Raw genomic sequence first — 15,201 nt, forward strand, 5'->3', positions numbered from 1 at the left:
CCCAAAAGACTGGGGACCTCTGGTCTAGTTGTTGTCTCATCATGTCTGTGCAGATGACAGACTTGGTGATAAAGTAGCAGTTGTGTGAAAAGTCATTTCCTCATCTCTTCTAGTGGTAACACCTTTCCTGGTCTAAAATGGCTGATATTTAACTTGCTCTGCTCTGCTTTGAAGACAGATTCCTGCATATGAATCAATACCCCTGAAGGCTAAATATTCATCTGAACAAATAATATTCCAAGTAAAAAGGAAATAAAGTGAAACTGAACCACAGCTTTCCATTCCTGAATATTAGACCCAGTGGTGGGATTCAGATATGTGAACAACTGGTTCTCTGTGTGGATGCCGCTTCTGGAAGTCCATTTTGGGCCTGGGCAACAAAAAATTAGCTACCGGTTCTGCTGAACTGGTGGGAACTGGCTAAATCCCACCACTGATTAGACCCCCAAATATTCCAAATTCCCCACTCTTTGTCTGTCTCCATTACTACATTCCTGGCAAATAGTATTTCCCATTTAGGGATAAATGATTTAGAAGAATTTCCCCCCCACAAAAAAAGAGTAAGGCTGTTTTTAAGACTGTAAGTTAGATGCATTAAACAGGTTCAGATATTACACCAAGCTACATATGACTTCTTTCCTTTTTTGGCTTATAATGTGTGACAGTTTCTAAGCCACGGTTAACAGCTTGGCATATGTATGTGTGAACCCAAATAGTTGTGAGTTCTTCAAGAAGGCAAGGCTTAACACAATGTGTGAATCATGTCTTTAAAAAAGACATTCACTACTCTTGTAAATAATGCCAGCTGGACAAAATCAGAACAGAATAACAGAGTTGGAAGGGACATTAGAGGTCTTTTAGTCCAACCTGCTCAGGCAGGAAACCCTAAACACATTTCAGGAAAATGGTTGTCCAATCTCTTCTTTAAAAAATTCCAGTGATGGAGCACCCACAATCTGGAGGCAAGTCATTCCACTGGTTGTTTTAATTGTCAGGAAATTTCTCCTTAGTTCTAGGTTGCTTCTCTCCTTGATCAGTTTTCATCCATTGCTTCTTGTCCTACTTTCAGGTGCTTTGGAGAATAGCTTGACTCCCTCTTCTTTGTGGCAGCCCCTCAAACACTGCTATCATGTCCCCCCTTGTTCTTCTCTTCATTAAACTAGACATACCCAATTCCAGCAACTGTTCTTCACATGTTTAAGCCTCCAGTCTCCTAATCATCTTTGTTCCTCTTCAGGGAGTGAGTTGACTTCCAAGTCCTTGGACAGAGGTTAGTGTCAAGATTCCCATATTTAGCTGGCAATATCCAAACAGACAATATTGTTTGCAAGTTCAATTGCTATTGTGTCACCTACAGAGCAAACAAACAAACAGATTGATCACCCCAGGCTTCTTCTCCACTCTATCTGTGGACAGTTTTGAACAGCTGCTTCACAGCTACACTGTGTCTAGATAGGCATGATCGAGAACCAATTACTGTGAGAACAGAGATCGCAGAGAATATTCTTGACAGCTCCTATGGGAAGCAAAGCTTCAGCACTGTCCTTAGGTCATAAAACACTTAGTGTAGCTTGAATTTTCTTTTTAAGGAAGGGAGTAAGAGCTATGATTGCATTACTGTAGACACAGCTATCCCTCAGAAGTACCTGAACATGAGATTAGTTGGTTTTAATGAGGGAAGGATCAGTAATGGACACCTTGATTTGCCAGAAGGTATCTTATTGAGGAGACACATCTTTTTTATATATTGTGGGATAAATCTTTCCCGTATGACCTCCTGGCTGAGTTTGCATATCACGTTTCAATACGATGCTGTTTGCAATTCAAATATATTTCTTTGATAAGAGCTTGAATCCCAGAGGACTACCCAATTAGTACCATACAACTAGAAGAGGGAGATAGGAGGGAGGTGGCTTTAATATTGTTGCAAGGGCCAATCGGTCAGCAATCTAGGCTACATGCACTGCCTTTTACTAGAAATAGGAAGAAGCAATTGCTGTTCCATAACTTGAAGAAGTTACAAAGTTTGTATGCTTTTCTCTCCAAAGCAGAAAGTACATATAGGATTGTACTAGACCAGAGTTTCTGAAACTTGGGAACTTTAAGATATGTGGATTACAATGTCTATGCTGAATGGGGAATTCTGGGTGTTGAAGTTCACTCATTTTAAAATTGCCACGTTTGACAAATGCTGCTGTAGACCTTTGAATGGTCTACTGCATGATGGAATGGCACAAATACTACTAGACCACATAGATCAGACAACCAACCAAATTTGAGCCTAGTTGGAGTGGTTAGCTTACGATTCAGTTTATTTATTTATATCACTTTTTAAAATTTTTACAAATAGCTCAAGGCAGTGAACATACTATATCCAACACACCTTCCTCTTTCTATAGCCCCCATAACAACAACCCTGTGAGGTAGATTGGGCTGAGAGGATGATTGCCCCAAAGTCACCCCAGCTGGCTTTCATGGCTAAGGCACGATTCGAACTCATGGTGTCTTGTTTTCTAGGTTGGTGTTTTAACCACTAGACCACAGGTTGGCAACATGTGGCTCCAGAGCTGCATGAGGCTCTTTGAGCCTTCCCCTGTGGCTCCCAGCCTCCTCTGCCATTTGCAGAGAGAGGCAGAGACAGGCCTCTCTCTCTCTCTCTCTCTCTCTCTCTCTGTGTGTGTGTGTGTAAAAAAGAGGGTGGCCTCACCCTGTTCAATGAGCCAACAAGCTTACTGGGTGGGGCTCCTGCCTTGGCTGTGTCTCTGCAGGAAGCAGGAAACAGGAAACACAGGAGAGAGCTAGCTAGCCCAGCTATGCTAACTCAGGAATTCTGGGAGTTGAAGTCTATGAGTCATAAAAGAGCCGAGGTTGCCTACCCCTGAGCTTGTTGGAGAACAGCTTGAAGCCAGCTTGCCAGGTGAGCAGCAGATAGGAGAGAGGGAGAGAGGGGGGAGAAAAAGAGAGAGGGGGGGAGGGAGGGAGAGAGAGAGAGAGAAGAAAGAGAGAGAGAGAAAGAAAGAGAGTGGGGGAAGAGGACTGGCAGACCAAGGGCAGATAGAGAGAGAGGGAGGGAGAGAGGGAGGGAGAGAGAGAGAGACCCTTTTGACATTTAAAATGAAGATAACACTGCATATATCCTTTTTTACCTGTGTGTGTGTATATATATATATATATATATATATATATATATATATATATATATACACACATACATACACACATGCACATACATACATATACACAACACACAAACACAGACACACAGACACATACACACCTATAATAAAAGTAAAAAAGGATATATGCAGTGTTATCTTCATTTTAGATATCAAAAGGGTTTTGCGGCTCCCGGTGTTTTGTTTTCGGTGGGAAACGGGTCCAAGTGGCTCTTTGAGTGTTTTGGGTTGCCTACCCCTGCACTAGACCAAACTGGCTCTCCATCCAGTTGCATCACACAAACCCAAAACACTGAAGTAAGTAAACCATGGTTCAGTTAACCATGAATAATCATGTCATACAAATAGATCAGCAACAATGCACTGACAAACCCCTTCGAGAGTAATTTCAGAATTATTGCATAAGCAGAATGCTTTGAAGTACCATCTAATGTGATTTTGTTGGGTGACTTTCAAATTTTACAGCTTGAGGATGTGAACAGAGCTGATTACTTGCATGGTGACGCTTTGCAGCTTACCAAATCTAAACACTAGTAGTTATCAGTCCAGCTTCTTTTATAAAAGCCTTCTGTCAACTTTTAGTGAAGAAACATAGGCAGCAACTACAGTATTTTATTCTGCTGTGACATTGGCTCACACAAGCCTGTTATAACTCATTCCCCAATTGGGTCTCCTGCACCACTTTTCCATCCCTGTTTGTTTTGTTTTTGTGTGAATGATCACACATTTATTTTTAAACCTGTGTTCCAGCTATAGAGACTCATTCATTTTTAATAGATTTATAATAATAGTTTTATAAGCTAACTCAATGAAATCTGCTTGGAAGACTGAATTCATTCAATTCTACCATTGGTTCTTGGGCTAGCGCAGAGGGACTTTAAAGCTTGCACAGCATGGCTTATTACCATGGGTGCTCACACTATAACTAGCCATGATAAACCATATGTGACCTTTCTAATTCTTTGTTCTTTTTTCTGCAATTGTATTTGTGTGTAGTGCAACCTTGCATTATAAATAAAAAGGATAAAAAAATGGGTTTCATTTTTATTGGGAATTATATTACCTAGCCGCGGCCCTGACATGGATTAGTGATTGGATAACCTTAGAAAATCAAAGATGCTTACAGTTAGAGGGTTATGATCTTCAGCAGGGATGGCATGCTCACATGTGGATGGGGCAAAACAGAAATCACCAATACTTCTTAAGACACAAGGTTTGGCAAGGATTAATAAAAAGCTGGAACACAGTTAAATGTCAATATTATACAAAGATTCTGGCCTGGTTATCACCACTGGAGGCAGTTACATACCCCAATCTGTTTAGGAAAGACAAGGTTATTACATATATAGACATTTTGACAGAAGAGGGTTATTTAAAATCAAAACAAGAGTTAAGACAACAAGGAATAGACATAGAGTGGTGGTCTTACCTCCAGATTCAAGCAAGATACACGAAAGATAAGCAAGAATGGGGTATTAATAGACAAGATATGGGGCTAGACAAAATATTGCTAGGCCCAGAGAAAAAACAAATAAAGAATATTTATAAACACTTATTGGAGTATAGACTATTTGAAGAACAGGTCAAAGAAACAATGGTGACATGGGCGATAGATCTAGGACATAATATTAATTTGGATCAATGGCAGCAGGTATGGATGCGAAACAATAAAATCACATTGGCGTCAACATATAAAGAGAATTTATGTAAGATGGTTTACAGATGGCATCTCCTTCCAGCCAGATTAGCCAAAATATGTAAAGGATATTCATCTATGTGTTGGAAATGTGAAAAAGAAAGGGGCACTTTTTTCATGTTTGGTGGACATGTAGAAAAGCACAGGTGTATTGGCGTATGGTCTGGGAATGAGCAATAGAAATGATTATGCATAACTTTCAGTACAAACCTGAGATTTTGCTGTTAGGAATACTTGAAAAAAATGTAAGTAAAGATGACACATATTTATTCATTCACGTGGTTACAGTGGTAAGGATATTATTTGCGCAAAAATGGAAAGCTACGGATGTACCGAGTGGGAAAACATTAATTCAGAAAATCATGTATTGCACAGAATTAGACAGGATAACTAAAAGATTAAAAAATCAGGATGAATCAGATTTTTATCAAATATGGAATAAATTTTGCAGATGGTGGGAAAAAAAATGGAGGTCATTGTAATGAGAAAAGCCAAGTTTGAGATTAGAATGATGTTACTGTAAAGAGATTTATTTGTAATTAATGTAAATATGGACTGAGATGTCTGTCAAATGTTGATTTACCATGTTCAATGTTTTTAATTCCTTTTTTTTATTCAATAAAATTTATTTAAAAAAATGGGTTTCATTTTTGAAACAACGTAAATACAAGTAAAAAACACAAACAATAATAAATGCAAAACCCCAAAGCGGAGCCACCTCACACCTTAATTTGGATCACAAACTCACTTACATGAGGCTTTACTAACAGCTTAGAGTAGACCAAAGCCAGGCTTTATAGCCTTCTGGATGGGCAGCAGGATCAGAGCGATCTAAAACTCAAGAATGGTAACTGTGGGGTTTGCAAAACACTTATTAATATTCAGAAGGCTTACATTTTTCTACAGTGCAGAAAATTCTGGATATTGTGCCATTCCAGGTAGCGTTTTGGAAGTCCCAGAAATAAATCTTGAAAAGAGCCACTTTGACCTAGTTGTTAAAGTACCAGCACAGAAACCAGGAGATTATGAGTTCTAGTCCTGCCTTAGGAATGAAAACCATTTGGGTGTCTTGGGCCAATTCACTCCCCTTCAGCCCAACCCACCCCCCAGGGTTGTTGTGGGGAATACCAGAGAAAGTGGTATTAGATATGTTCATTGTCTTATTTATAAAAAAAAATCTTTAAAAAATGGAAGTGGTTTCCAAAACATAGCATTTACGATGAAACCGTCAATCAGTAACGGTTGAGTGACTTCTAGCACTCTTAAGAAACAGATGATGTAGATCCATTTCAATCAAGTTGCAAGCCTGGAGTGAGATGGAGATTGTTTTAGTTGTTATTTGGAATTGACTTTGCCCATTCCTTTCCCGTACGTAGACCAATGTTTCTCCATCCGAGCAACTTTAAGATGTGTGGACTTCAATTCCAGAATTCCCCAGCATGTCGAAGTTGAGAAACACTATCTTAGACCTTTTAATGTGGCTTGTTTAAGGACACCCTGCCATTTTATTTCACAACTTAATGTAGCTTTCCTACATAATTACTTAATTTGCTTACAATGGAGATGGTAGGAGTTGGGGTCCAATACATCTGGCAGCACATCTGGACTTGCTTTTAAAAGCTAAAAAATGGAATGTCTTTAGGAAATACCACCATCACCAACCAGAGTGACAGTAATAGCACTGATGGACTAAGTGCAATCAGATCAGTGGCAATTGTTAGCCAGCACATTACTTACTTGTCTACTTCGGGCTGATGCTCAAAGTGATTCTTCTAAGGATTAGGAACCAACAGAATTGGATGGCTTCTCTTTTTCCTCTGGAGAAAAAGAATAAAGTCAATGCCAACCTTTCAGGAATGAGCATTTTATAGACCTTCTGGAATGGTTCATTCAATCAATCAGAAAAAAAGCTGGAAGGGACCTTGGAGGTCTTCTAATCCAACCCCCTGCTCAAACAGGACACCCTACATCGTTTCAGACAAGTGGCTGTCCAGTCTCTTCTTAGAAACCTCCAGTGATGAAACATCCACAACTTCTGAAGGCAAGCTGTTTCACTGTTTAATTGTCCTCACTGTTAGGAAGTTTCTCTTTAATTCCAGGTTGCTTCTCTCCTTGGTTAATTTCCATCGTTTCTTATCTTGCCTTCTGGTGCTTTCGAAAATAAGTTGACCCCCTCTTCTTTGTGGCAACCCCTCAAAAACTGGAATACTGTTATCATGTCCCCCCTAGTTCTTCTTTTCTCTAGACTGGCCATACTCAAATCCTGCAACCGTTCTTCATATGTTTTAATCTCCAGGCCTTTAACCATCTTAGTTGCTCTTCTCCGCACTTTTTCCAAAGTCTCAACATCTTTTTTTTTTTATAATGCGGTGACCAAAACTGGATGCAAAACTGGATCCCTTGGGTTAGGAAAGAGATGCTGACCGCCTGGATTCGTCTCCTATTTGCTGGCGGGGAGCGTGGCGTCTGAATCCCGACACCGGTGGGAGAGAGCATCGGTCAAAGGGGAAAGCAGCGAGCCTGAACTTTGGGGGGGGGGGGAGAGCGCCGGCCACACCACCACCCCCGTCCCAGGTCCACCTTCCAGGCAGGCAAGGACGGACTCGCGTGCCGCGCGGAGCATGCGCGCTGGGGTAGGAGGGAGGCGGGTTGGAGGCGGCCGCTGTTTATTTGCGGCTGGCCAGGCGGAGCGGCGGCAGAGCGCGAGCGAGCGAGGGCGGCGGGAGTGGCTGTCTTGTATTTCTCTGGCTATGCAGGCGCGGGGCGAAGATGAGCTCGGGGAATGCTCTGCGGAGCAAGGCAGTTAGCCGGCCGCCATAGCGGGATGGGGTCGGCAAGCGGGAGCCGCAGCAGCCGAGAGCCGCTAGCGCCGCTGCCACAGCCGCGGTGGTTAGCTTGGGCTGGCCGGCTTGGGCGCTGCGGGGCTGCGGCGAGCGCCGCGCTTTTGGCCGCTCTCTGCTACTGGAACTCGCTGCAGGGCGAGTTCGTGCACGACGACGTGTGGGCGATTGTCAACAACCCGGACGTGCGACCGGGAGCCTCCCCGCTGGCCGCCTTCTCCGACGACTTCTGGGGCAAGGGCATGGCCGAGAACACCAGCCACAAGTCTTACCGCCCGCTCTGCATCCTCACCTTCAGGTAAGCCACCGCCGAGCCTCGCCACCGACCGCCGTGCGCGGCAGACTCGGAACTCTCTCTCGCAGGACTGGCGCGGGCGGCTCGCCCGCCCGCCTTGGTCCCTGAATCGCGGACCTGAGCCGAGCCTTAGATAACTCCTCGGTCTCTTGCAGTTCAGGGTAGTCAACGTTGATCCGAGTAGCTGCTCCGGGACTAAATGTCAGCCCCTTTTCCCTCCTGGGGTTGATCGCTCTTTTAATAGGGAAAAGAAAGGGGCAACGTATTTTGGTCCCAATTTCTTAGAAGTAGAGTGTAACTCTTGGTGGATAAATAGACCCTGTCTCCAACTTTAAAGTCTTTTGGTTTTGGAGGTAGCTGGAGGTAGCTGGCATGTGTCAGCATAAAGAAGATTCGGAGTCTGGGAATCGCTGGTTGCTGTCTTGCCAACCTCATTCCTAGCAGTCTACTATGGAGATTCTGAGTCATCCAGGTCATAGTTGTCCCAAAAGTGCTTTTTCACGAGGCAACTGGACTTTCTTCTTTTTCTTTGAAGACGTTTCGCTTCTCATCCAAGAAGCTTCTTCAGCTCTGACTGGATGGTGGGGAACTCATTCCACATCATCCAGTTAGAGCTGAAGAAGCTTCTTGGATGAGGAGCGAAACATCTTCAAAGAAAAACAAGAAACTCCAATTGCCTCCTGAAAAAGCATCTTTGGTTCATTTCTAGCAGTGATTTCTGGAAAGTTTGCTGAGAAAGCAGGAGTTCTCTTTAACACTGACCCAGCAAATCAGCACAAACTTCTCCACCCTTGGTTTTCTCAAGAGAGGTGTTCATTGCACTCTGCACATGGTTAGAGGGCATTATTCTCCTCAGCCTGCTTTGCAAATCTCTTCTCTTCTTTTCCTGCACTAACCATGTCCCTGGAATGGAGAAACTGAAAGGCTTATTGATTTTGCACTAGAGATCAGCTGGCATCAAAGCTTGTTGCACATGTTTAGGTACCATTGAGAAATTCTTACATAAAATTGGGACTGGTAGTTATGGATACTCAGATGAGACAGGAGTGGGATGTATAGAATAATATGTTCTATACAAATCTATAAGAAAGCATTGTATACATTTATACAAATGTGTAGAATAGGCGGGATGGAGTAATGTAAGAAGGCTGTCTCTACCTGGAGTAACTCAAGAGTAGAAAATGTTGACCAAATGTTGACCACAGAGTATAAAAAGAAGGGCATGGGGTCAGCTTTGTACCCAGGAGCTGGGATCATGAGGGTTGCAGTCTAACCAGCACCCAGAAAAGGATTGCTATTGACTTATTCAGAGAAAATTCTGTGTTGCCTTGAATATAAATCAGGAAAACACCACAAGTGGCATAGAATATATTATAGATGCTACTGGCACCCATAAGATAAGTTGGGCCAAGGGCAAGCTCTTACTTCCCTGCCTCTCCGTCATGCCTCTTAGTTGACCTTCCTGTAGGTTTAGTTGCTGCCCCAGCTCTATTGTCTCTGACCTCCAACTCAGTGCTTGTGTTAGGGGTAGGACCGTTGCCCAATGAAATCTCTTGGAAGGTTACCCCTCCTTTGCTACATTCATAGAACCGTGTGTTGTGTGAATCTAGTGTACATGTTTAATCCATGCTTTTGTTTGTACAATACCCTACGCCACGAATTATTCAACCACATTTTAGTCCACATGCAAATCCTGTTCCAGGAGGTCCATATGTGATTCAGTGTATTGTGCAAACCCAGAAAATTGTGTTTGGTGGATAAACCATGGCTGTGTTGGTGATAAGGTGAACATGTTGTCATGCAAAGGTAGTCTCTGCTTCACCCAGACTTTTAAACTGGATAATAACTGATAGCTAAGATGGGTTTTTTTGCTTTCTCTTTATTCTTTGTTTCTGTCCTGGAGTTGGATAAAGAAGTGTTCTTTTAAGAAATGTGGTGACCTTTTCAGAACTATTGTGTGGCCTCGAATATTTTCCTTTGGGGAGGCTTTTTTAAAAGATTAATGTCATTGTTTACTTTTTCTTTGTATAAAGATTCTTATCCATTTCCCCTTAGTGCCAAAGGAGCCCTTCCTTTCCTTTAATTTCCATGGTTGACTGCTTTTGCCTCAGAATGTCTGATCTGTTTTCCATTTGTACCTTCTGGAGTCATAGCTTCTGACCATATTATCCTGACTGGTCTTCATTTTTAACACTTGCCCACAGTTGCCTCTATTCTATAAGGAGCCAAGTAGTTGTATGCTTAATCAAGCGATATGTGCATCAATTTGTTCAGTAAAATAGAATATTTATAAATATAAATGCAAGGCTATGAGTATTAAATAAATTAATATCTTTTTAGTCTTTCTCTAAAGCTGGCATTGTTTTAGTTCTTTTCCCTCTGTTGCCTTCATATTTAATGCACTCAAATTGTTTTGATTTAAGCTGAAAGTTTCTCACTGAGTAGAGTTTTGGATGAAGAAAACTGCTTTCCTTCTGATTATTGTTATTAGGCTAGGTTTTACATTCTCTGATTGACAGCAGATATGTAGAGTATCAGATAGAGAAAAGGTTTCCCCATTATTTTTCACCTATCAGGTGCAAATGACCAGATCCACATATGTAGAGATCAAGCTAACTACTTCATTGCATTCTGCCTATAATACAGGAATCTCCCCAGACTGGCTTGCCTTTCCTTAGGAACAGACAGATAAAGGTTCCATGGAACTTGTTTGTGGGGAGGTTAATTCTGGATCTCTTGTGGCTATGCAGCAATTCAAAGCTAATTTCCTGCTTGACTTCTCCCTGCCTGACTGGGCATTTCCCAACTTTACCTGGTCTAATTATAAATACAACAAATTTGTTCGCTGATAGTGCCAAATGGTTAAGGAAGGTAAAATAAAAAAGGAATACAGAGGATAGCTTCTGGTATTATTTTTAACCCCTTTATCAGCAATGGCCATATGTTTGGATGAACATGTACAGAAGCCTTCATTTAGGAACCACAGTTGGGACTGGCAACTTGGTCATTAAGTGAAGCAGTTGCCAAGTGAAGCTACAAGCATCCTTATACTCTTACTTCAGTTTGCCTTTGCTTTACCGACATGCAAAGATCATAAATGTAAAGATTGATTGTAAAGTTATTTTTTCATCACTGTTGCTAATCAAGGCAGTCAGTAAACAAAAACTTCCTGTATGTGTGCCTTGCCTGCATTCCAGTGTGGATCATGGAACTGGGGAGGAAGAGAATAGAAGGGACCAGTTGTGTACATTTGAACTTTTACCCAAATATCTTGTCCATGGGAATCGTTTAGGATTATTTTTTCCTGCACCTTCTGGCCTGATCCAGCTCAACTTCCTTTAAATAATTTTTTCATTATTTTATTGGGTTGGAAAGAATAACAAGAATATCTTTTTGGTATCTCTTGAAACCAGATGAGTGGTCTTCAAATGTAGTTTGAAGGAACCTAATGCAAGGTGAAATGTGTTGGCACAAAAATGCAAATTACACCTATACAATATTTAATAGAATCTGAGCTGGGAATGAACAGCTAGGAAGGAATCTTGCAATTACCATGGGCAGTTCAATGAAACTATCAATCCAGAGTGTAGCTGCAGTAAAAGGGTCAGATTCCAGGCTTGGAATCATTAAGAGAGCAATTGAAAATAGATTAAAGGAAAGGCTATTACAGAGCTAAAAAAATACAGAGCACAACACAGATGATTAGGGGACTATCTTATAAGGAAAAGAATGCAGTAGTCGGAGCTCTTTAGTTTGGCAAAGAGGAAGGGAAGGGAAGGGGAGATAGTGGTGTGTAAGTGAATGCATGGCATAAATAATGAGAGAAGTTATTGTTTTTACAGAGTAGGAGCTTGAGATCATCCACTGCAGGGAGATCCAGGATAGAAGGAAGGGCTTTTACACACAGCACATGTTGCTGTGATAGAGAGCTGTTCTGCATCTGGGGATTTAGCATCTTTGGTTCTGGATGGAATTACATTGCCCCAGATGGACCTGGTACATATTCTCAGGATTTTCCTGGACTTACAGCTCCTGCTATTGTGAATGTGTCTTGGACATAGTCAGTGACAGCTTCATGAAAAATCATCTGCAGAGTGGCAGTTTGCTTTCTTATGCCAGACAGAGAGCTTGCTGTACTTTGGGGAACGATAGACAGGGCTGGTAAAACATTTTGTAAAAGTGCAGGTAAAGGTTGCATTCACTGGATTGCTGTTGAGAGGGATATGAATTCTTCAATCAACATCTACTTCAGTTTCAGCCCATGCATTCTTGTACTCACCTAGTCTTTTTTCCATCAGTATCTTCTTTTAAGTATAGATGGATTCACTTATTAGACGAAAGAGAGATACATTTTGGATATAGAATAATATTTTCACAAATTTGTGTGGGTGACTGTTCTCTTAGACCATCTACTATATATTCCATGGTTCAATAGTGGAGTAGATTAACAGGTTTAGTAGCTGATATCTAAACCAGCTTGTTACCTTTCTTCTTGAATTACTAGACAGTTCTTGAGTTCTAGAACCTAGAGCAGTGGTGGCGAACCTATGGCACGGGTGCCAGAGGTGGCACTCAGAGCCTTCTCTGTGGGCACGCATGCCGTCGCCCCAGTCCTAGGTCTTCAACTGGGTTTTATAAAACCTTTTTGTTTTAGGCCTCCGCCGCTGTATACAAAAAAAAGGTTCAATCAATCAATCAATTTCAACTTCTTACGGGGAAAAAAAAAGATCTTGTAAAGTTGGAATTGATTGATTGAACTTTTTAGACCCACCCAGTCTGCTGTTACCACCACAGCCATGCCCACCCAATGGGCCACACCCACCCAATGGCCACACGCACCTGGCACCCAACGATGCATAAGTGGGTTTTAGGTTGCAGTTTGGGCACTCGGTCTCTAAAAGGTTCCCCATCACTGACCTAGAGAATTTGATGTGAGTTTAGTGGATGTTTCTGGCTGGCATAGAATTAACCTAGATCATTTGTTGATATAAGCTGGAAAAATTGTAATCATACAATTTTGCTATTGATTGGGTTTCACAAAATCAAATATCTGTCATCTTCTTCTTTGATCTGCCCCATTCATTCCTTTTCTTAAGTAGGTTTCCTCAATCTGTTTTTCTCAAGATGTATATATTCTTTTTTTTAATAAAAATTTTTATTAATTTTTTTTCATCAACATATGTTAATTTTTCCAATCAACAAGTTGTCTGGAGTTTGCTATGCTAATACATGTTCAATTCCTAATCCTTCATTCTCTTCTCTAACCAAGAATAAAATAAATTCCAAATTTGATAGTAGTCTGTATCTTCTTTATCTTTCAACCTCATAGTTAATCTGTCCATCTCTGCACATTCCAATATTTTCCTGATTATTTCTTCCTCTGATGGCAGTCCTTCATTCTTCCAGTATTGTGCAAAAATTATTCTCGCTGCTATAGTGATGTGTAAAATTAAATATAGTTTCTGCTTATTAGTCTTTTCAGGCATAATGCCTAGTAAAAAAAATTCAGGTTTAAAATCCACTTGTTCGCCCAATATTTTTTCTAACCACATATGTATATTTTTCCAATAGGCCTTTGCCTTACCACATGTCCACCAAATGTGGTAATATGTGCCTATGTTATGTTTACATTTCCAACATCTAACATATTTTTAAACATTTTTGCTAATCTTGCTGGTGGTTGGTGCCATCAAGATGTATATATTCTTATAACCCTCAGTCAACACAATGGCTAAGGATAATGGGAAATTGGCATCCAATAAATTTAAAGGGGATCAGATTGGAGGCAGCTGGTTTAATTCACGGACAACTTGTACTGATGTTGAAGGTTAATCTATGGATTTCTTTTGTCCCATTGGTATCCAAGCAAGTCTGTAAATGGTCTTTGATGGTTAGGATTCAGATTCTCTGTTTAATACGTCTCATCTGATAAATTGCCCTCGCTTTGTCTTTTGTACAAGCGTATCCAACGACAAATGGCTGCTTTTGTCACGCTGTTGATAAATGCACAATAAGAGTAAAATCAGATGTAGAACTTTAGCCACAGGCATTCATGGAGCAAAATGTGATTCATGATGTCATGACCCAAATTTCACTTCTTATGTGACATCACAAAGCAAGTAAGAAAAAGTGTATTGTGATGTTATCATTGTGACTATCTGCAGAGGCTTCTGGTTTTTAGCACTAGCATAGCAATAGCATTTAGACTTATATATTGCCCCATAGTCTTTATAGCACTCTCTGAGCAGTTTACAGAGTCAGCATATTGCTCCCCACAATCTGAGTCCTCATTTTACTGACTTCGGAAGGATGGAAGGCTGAATCAACCTTGAGCAGGTCAGGATCAAACTCCTGGCTGTGGGCAGAGTCAACCTGCAATACTGCATTCTACCCACTATGCCACCTGAGTTTTTACTTAAATAATTGTGTATGCATTAATTATATATTTGAAGACATTTATCTTGTTCCTTCTGCTGTTTTGGGTATCACCATCAAGCATTACCACTGGAAAAACTATTGCTTCAACACGTCTTAGTTGTCACTGAAACACCCTTGCCTTTCATAATTCTGTTTAAATTTGTCACTACCTTTATTCCTAGGATTAATTTTTTTAATTCTGCACTACAGTGCCCACTCCTGAGCCCAAGTAATTACTGCCTTCAGGGTTTGTTTTTTTTGTTTGTTTGTTTTCAGCTGAAAATCTAAGAATTAAATGTTCAGGCTAATATTACCTTTGTTTCTCTAAAACTCAATTGAAGAGGAAATTTTTTGAGGAGGCTGGCTGTTTAAACTAACCATATCTTAAATTTCCCACAGTTCTCCAGGACAGCAGTAGACATGAGAAAATTAAAATGGTGGCTCTAATAATTAGGCGGTACTTCTCAGAGGGCCAGTGAGGGGCCCTCATCCTTGGCTCCTGGAATATGATGGTGCCTGTCATCAATCCACCGTTGGTGATGCGGTCTTAAGACTTATTGAAGAGGAGGGGCTATATTGGTGTTCTTGCAGTTAACTGATCATGCCTCTTGAATTCATTTGTTAACAGTATTAGAACCTTACCAGTAGTTAGCAACAGTGTTAAGGATCCATAGAAGAATAAAGGGGAGGCAGATACAGGCAGTCCTCGATTTACAACCATTTGTTTAGTGACTGTTCAGAGTTAAAACAGCACTGAAAAAAATGACTTAATGACCA

At 41.0% G+C, this 15,201-nt stretch overlaps 1 protein-coding gene across 2 annotated transcripts in view; it reads left to right on the forward strand.

Annotated features, from left to right (window-relative positions):
• The first annotated feature begins 7,554 nt into the window (after nt 1–7,554).
• The window catches only part of TMTC1 (transmembrane O-mannosyltransferase targeting cadherins 1), a 145,325-nt gene continuing 137,678 nt past the window's right edge, over nt 7,555–15,201 (forward strand). For both annotated transcript variants that reach the window (XM_039333324.1, XM_039333326.1), the window contains exon 1: nt 7,555–8,010. In XM_039333324.1, the coding sequence (XP_039189258.1) occupies nt 7,655–8,010 (356 nt within the window). In that variant the 5' untranslated portion in view covers nt 7,555–7,654. The remainder of the gene's footprint in view (nt 8,011–15,201) is intronic.

This window comes from Crotalus tigris, unplaced genomic scaffold (assembly GCF_016545835.1).
Source record: "Crotalus tigris isolate CLP2741 ecotype Arizona unplaced genomic scaffold, ASM1654583v1 scf7180000017625.6296891, whole genome shotgun sequence".
NCBI classification, from domain to species: domain Eukaryota; kingdom Metazoa; phylum Chordata; class Lepidosauria; order Squamata; family Viperidae; genus Crotalus; species Crotalus tigris.